The sequence below is a fragment of the Engraulis encrasicolus genome, chromosome 1, assembly GCF_034702125.1.
Source record: "Engraulis encrasicolus isolate BLACKSEA-1 chromosome 1, IST_EnEncr_1.0, whole genome shotgun sequence".
Lineage (NCBI taxonomy): Eukaryota > Metazoa > Chordata > Actinopteri > Clupeiformes > Engraulidae > Engraulis > Engraulis encrasicolus.
This window is the reverse complement of record NC_085857.1, coordinates 58299567-58305566: the sequence shown is the minus strand read 5'-3', so window position 1 is coordinate 58305566 and position 6000 is coordinate 58299567. Positions and strand designations below refer to the sequence as shown.

Genomic DNA, 6000 nt, shown 5'->3' with positions numbered 1-6000 from the left:
TATGAAAGTCTAAGTCAACTTGACTTAAGCTGGATCTGGTAGTAACTGGCTGAGGTGAAAGATTTTGAGAAACATGAAACAGACATGGCTCATTGCAGTGGTTGTCGGCTATTACACCTATTGATATCTATGGAGGTCTAAGTCAACTTGACTTTAGCTGGATCTGGTGGTAACTGGCTGAGGAGAATGAGTTTGAGAAACATGAAAAATGAAATGATGGACAAAATGGACTCATTCATCCAGTACCACAAATTCTAAATTACTTAATTTTAGCAGTCCGATTCAGCCAGGTGATTGGCTGAATAAATTATCATCTGATTGACATGGACAGATAAACCAAGGTCATTTTAGAATTATGTGGCCCGAGATCGTGACTAATGAATCAATTTGGCCCATCACTGGAAATAGTTGATGAAGCTGGAGGGTTAGGAAAGGGGTAAGCTGATGTAGGGAATTGGAGTGAAGTTGAACCTGGTGTGGATGTAGCAGCTGGAGATTGTGATGAGGTGGGACGCTGTGTTGAGGGTGGGGTTGAGGATGGAGATGTTAAATGGGTTGTGGTGGGACCCTGTGATGAACCTGGTGTGGCAGTTGGTGTAGTGGATGGAGGTGAAGAAGAACCTGGTGTGGGTGTAGCAGCTGAAGATTGTGTTGAGGGACGCTGTGTTGAGGTAAGACGCTGTGTTGAGCTGGGATGCTGTGACAAAGTGGGATGCTGTGATGAGGTGGGATGCTGTGACGAGGTGGAGTGCTGTGTTGAGGTGGGACCATGTGTTGAGGATGGAGATTGTGTTGAACCTGTTGTAGGTGTAGCAGCTGGTGTAGTGGATGGAGGTGAAGGGGAACCTGGTGTGGGGGGAGCAGTTTGTGTTGAGGGAAGCTGTGTTGAGGGACGTTGTGATGAGGTGAGACGCTGTGTTGAGGTGGGATGCTGTGATGAAGTTGGAAGCTGTGACGAGGTGGAGCGCTGTGTTGAGGTGGGACCATGAGTTGAGGATGGAGATTGTGTTGAACCTGTTGTAGGTGTAGCAGCTGGTGTAGTGGATGGAGGTAAAGAGGAACCTGGTGTGGGTGTAGCAGTTGGAGATTGTGATGTGGTGGGATGCTGTGTTGAGACTTTAGGGGAGGGTGGAGATGTTGATATTAAAGAGGTTGGACCTTGGGTTGAGGGACCAGCTGTTGATTTGATGGAGGTTGGACCTTGTGTTGAGGATAGGGTGGTTGACTGGGTGGCCGAGGGTGCAGAGGTTGATTGTATGGTGGTTGGACGTTGTGTTAACGGTGCGACAGTCGATGGTTTGGATGTTGGAGTTTGTGCATCCGTGGACAGGGTGGAGGTGGGACCATGTGTTGGGGATGCAGAAGGTGACTGTGTTGATGTTGCAACCGTTGATTGGATTGGACGTTGTGTTGAGGGTGGATGTGTTAACTTTAAAGAGGTCGGACCTTGAGTTGTGGGTGCTACAGTTGACGGCGTAGATGTTGGAACTTGTGCGCCAGTTGACTGGGAGGAGGTTGGACCTTGTGATGAGGGTGCGACAGTTGACGGTTTGGATGTGGCACCTTGTGATGAGGGTGCAGAGGTTTGACCTGTTGTTAAGGCATGAGAGGTAGGGCCTTGTGATGAGGGTGCTTCAGTCGGCGGTTTGGAGGATGGACCTGGTGCATCAGTTGACTGAGTGGAGGTAGCACCCAGTGTCAAAGGTGCAGAAGTTGACTGGATTGGAGTTGAAACTGAAGAGAAAGATGTAAAATATGAATGCACATTCTGAATTGATGTTCTGCTGTCAATATGAAAAGGAAATTACAGAGTTTGGTGTAATAAAACAAAATAAAATACCCTAATGAAAACGTTTAAATAAAGGACATTTAATAGTGATATCTAGCCTGACAAGCCAGACCTTTAATTTTGAATTATTAAGTATCCACTACAGTATAGTACCCACTAGTATCTACTAATTTCCTACCTATTTCCACAGTAACTGAGCTGATGTTTAGGCTCAGACTGCCACTGTCAATGGCTTCCTGTGTTGTGGAGCTGATATTGGCGACGCTCGGAGTTGAGGACGAAGATGAAGCAGAGGCGCGGAATGTGAGCTCTGTGTCCGCCACAACAGATCCAGGACTGACGTGCAGGCATGAACACACACACACACACACACACACACACACACACACACACACACACACACACACACACACACACACACACACACACACACACACACACACACACACACACACACACACACACAAACACGCACAAAGAAACACACACATATATATATATATATATTAGGGGTGGGCATAGATTCATTTTTTAAATCTAGATTAATCTCACTGTAATTATGAAATTAATCTAGATTAATCTATATCAAAATGGCTCATTCAGAATAGGCACGCTAGCGAAATAATGATGAAAAAAACCCTAGGGGGTTTCTTAAGATGGCGCATTAGACCAGAGCTCATCTCTTTTTTCCAAAATGCATCTCATCTTCAAAAAAATGGTTGATATTTGGTCATGAAATCACTGCAATATTTGAAAAGTGTTTCGACTATGTTAGGAAGCATTTACAGTCATAATATACTGACATTTCAAAATGAACAGTGCTATACATTGTAGAGGCAAATACAGATAAAACTATCAAACATTTAGACTATTTAAACAAAATGACCTCAACAATTCAGCATTTCTAATGGCCAGAGAGAGAGAGAGAGAGAGAGAGAGAGAATGAATCTGCCACTGACTGTTAAAAAGGGCAGCGGCTCCTTTAGAGAGGGAGGAGCTGCGCAGCAGATACAGCAAAGTCAGAGCCAGGCTACTAGATTTCTAGAGCTAGTTCTGGACCCTAAAGCACTGGCCCACATCGATTTGGCCTAAACCTGACAGTTGTTCTCTGCTTTAGAATGCCAGCGGAGTTACAACTCCAAATTAATTCAGCTTGCAAAACAAAACAAAAAAGTCAAGCGCGACGACCGCGAGGTTGGCTATATCAAGCGCAACAACCGCAAGCTGTATTACCGTCTGATATGAGTCGCAAATGCGCGATCATAACACAAACATTCAGCGAGAGTAGATATTAACAGTTTCAGTTTGACAATCTTCAAAATGTATATCACACGGGATGTTTTGCAAGTATGACACAGGCAAGATTTCTGGAACAGGACTGTTGTTTGTGTTCCATGCAATGCGTGAGGAAATGTAGGCGGGCTGGTTCACAATAATGTCTGCTTCACCTCAAACAATAACGTCTCTCTAGTCTACCACTTATGAAAAAGCACTAAAACAACACCCACCACGGCAGAGAGATTCATGATTACAGCATGCAAACACTGTTCATATTTAGTAGGTCTGCTGAGCAACAGACGAAGCGACTGGAGGGCAGTCTGAAAGCGTCTGTCAATCGAACGCTATGGTGACGCGCATCTCCAAACCCCAAATCCATATTTTGAGAATAGATTAATGTGCGATATTTTCTTTGTCACGCGATAAGAGTCTCACATTAACGCAGCACGTTAACGCCGATAACGGCCCACCACTAATAAATATATTCATGAGGTCAGGCTTGTGTCCATGAGAACTTGCCCAACACAAGTCAATCTCAAAAAGTGTAGACAGAGGGAAAGTTGCCTGTGTGCTTCCATGTGTCTTCATGTTTGTGTGTTTTCATTGTACGTGTGTATGTACTTGAGGGCTCACCTAAATCCTTTTACTTCCAGGCCTTGGAAATCAGGGTAAGCAGCTCTAAACACAGGCTCCATCTGAAATAACCAAAAATGAAAATTGTTCTTAATCATTAGCCATTGTTGCTTCAGACCGGCCAGGAGCAATACGAATATCGTTTCTGACTTCCCAAAATATCGAGAACTCCTCTCACCCTGTTGGGAAGCAAGTAACCATTAGAAAACCAAGGGAGGCGGGTCAAGCATGCTTTTTGGGAAATGTTAAAGGGGTAGTCCGGTGTGAAATGGTTTACGTTGTGTCAATATGTGATGCTGAGCGCTGACGTTTGCCTCATACCTCGCATCCAAAGGTCCCCTGCATTCCGAAATCCGAGTGGTAGGCGGGACCCCGCGAGCTAGGTGAAATGCAGCTTCTGTTGGGAGGTCGTGGCACCTGTGTTAGCCATGGGGCTAAATCTTTACTTTACACCCATTTACGAGGCTCAAAGTTGCAAAAATGTTGATCCCGTAGTGTCGGGTGGTTGTTGACATGTAAATCCAGGCACTGAGAAGTTTGATAGTGCACCGTTGTTTTAACTACAATTACGTTTTTGAAGGCTGCGCCTCGGAGGACTCTGCCGGGCGCCGCCATCTTTTTTTCTAGTCGCGATACGTCAATAGGTCATGTGATACATCACGTGGTTATTGGACTGCAGTCGGAGACCGTCTAAAAATGACTTCAGCTTCAGCGACAAAATATTACAGTACTTATAGGTTTGGTTTGTTTTTTTATATATACAATGGGTGTTTTGTCGCTGAAGCTGAAGTTTTAGACGGTCTCCGACTGCAGTCCAATAACCACGTGATGTATCACATGACCTATTGACGTATCGCGACTAGAAAAAAAGATGGCGGCGCCCGGCAGAGTCCTCCGAGGCGCAGCCTTCAAAAACGTAATTGTAGTTAAAACAACGGTGCACTATCAAACTTCTCAGTGCCTGGATTTACATGTCAACAACCACCCGACACTACGGGATCAACATTTTTGCAACTTTGAGCCTCGTAAATGGGTGTAAAGTAAAGATTTAGCCCCATGGCTAACACAGGTGCCACGACCTCCCAACAGAAGCTGCATTTCACCTAGCTCGCGGGTCCCGCCTACCACTCGGATTTCGGAATGCAGGGGACCTTTGGATGCGAGGTATGAGGCAAACGTCAGCGCTCAGCATCACATATTGACACAACGTAAACCATTTCACACCGGACTACCCCTTTAATCTTCATGGTCTTGGTCAGACCAAGTCTCGAAGAGGTTTGTGTCGATGACAATCAAGCTACATAATCATAATGAAAAAATCTCAGTGCACTCAGGATGACTGCAATGGACAAAGGTCCAAGGCTAATACTTAGACACACCCATTAAAGCAGTTTTAAGGAAGAGCTCAGGGAAAGATAGTTCTGATCTGTTGGTGGTTAGGGTAAGATTGAAACTACAGAACTCTGGCAACGCTTTAATCATTTAAACATTGATGTATGAATTCATATCTTTGATGTATTGGATAAATTAACCGGCTTAATTCGAGAATTGAACATCACACTCTGACTCTTTAAAATTGACACACAGTATTCCAGCTAACACATAGTAAGTCTTTTTGATGTTTTATATGATGATATTCAGGATTGAGTAGAATAGATGGAATCCAACAGAACCTACCTGATCCTTGGTTTTCTGGGCGAGGTTTTGAAAGGCAGGTGATGAGGAGTCTGCCAGGTCAGACGTATACGTTTCCTGCATTGTGAGCGTCAACTTGACTTTAGCTGGAGCAGCAGTGGAGGCAGCAGTCGATCTGGTGGTAACTGGAGCGGCAGTTGAGGCAGCCGTCGATTTGGTCGTAACTGGGGGAGAATAAAAGAATTTGAGAAACATGACTGAGGTACATAAGTTGTAGGGTATTAAACCTATAGATATCTAAAGTGTAAGTGAACTTGACATAATCTGGATCTGGTAGTAACTGGCTGAGGTGAAGGATTTTGAGAAACTTGAAACAGCCATGGCTCATTGCAGTGGTTGTCGGCTTTTGCACCTATTGATATCTATGGAAGTCTAAGTCAACTTGACTTTAACTGGATCTGGTGGTAACTGGCTGAGGAGAATGAGTTTGAGAAACATGAAAAATGAAATGATGGACAAAATGGACTCATTCATCCAGTACCAGATATTCTAAATGACTTAATTTTAGCAGTCCGATTCAGCCAGGTGACTGGCTGGATAAATTATCACCTGATTGACGTGGACAGATAAAACAAGGTCATTTTAGATTATGTGGCCCAAGATCG

General features: G+C 44.4%; 1 protein-coding gene across 1 annotated transcript in view; it reads right to left on the bottom strand.

Moving 5' to 3' along the window:
• The window catches only part of LOC134458696 (mucin-19-like), a 77330-nt gene that overhangs the window by 44752 nt on the left and 26578 nt on the right, over positions 1 to 6000 (bottom strand). The window contains exons 19-22 of the mRNA XM_063211127.1: positions 5378 to 5559; positions 3701 to 3762; positions 1968 to 2125; positions 472 to 1734 (exon numbers count right to left, since the gene is read on the bottom strand). Of these exons, the coding sequence (XP_063067197.1) occupies positions 472 to 1734; positions 1968 to 2125; positions 3701 to 3762; positions 5378 to 5559 (1665 nt within the window). The remainder of the gene's footprint in view (positions 1 to 471; positions 1735 to 1967; positions 2126 to 3700; positions 3763 to 5377; positions 5560 to 6000) is intronic.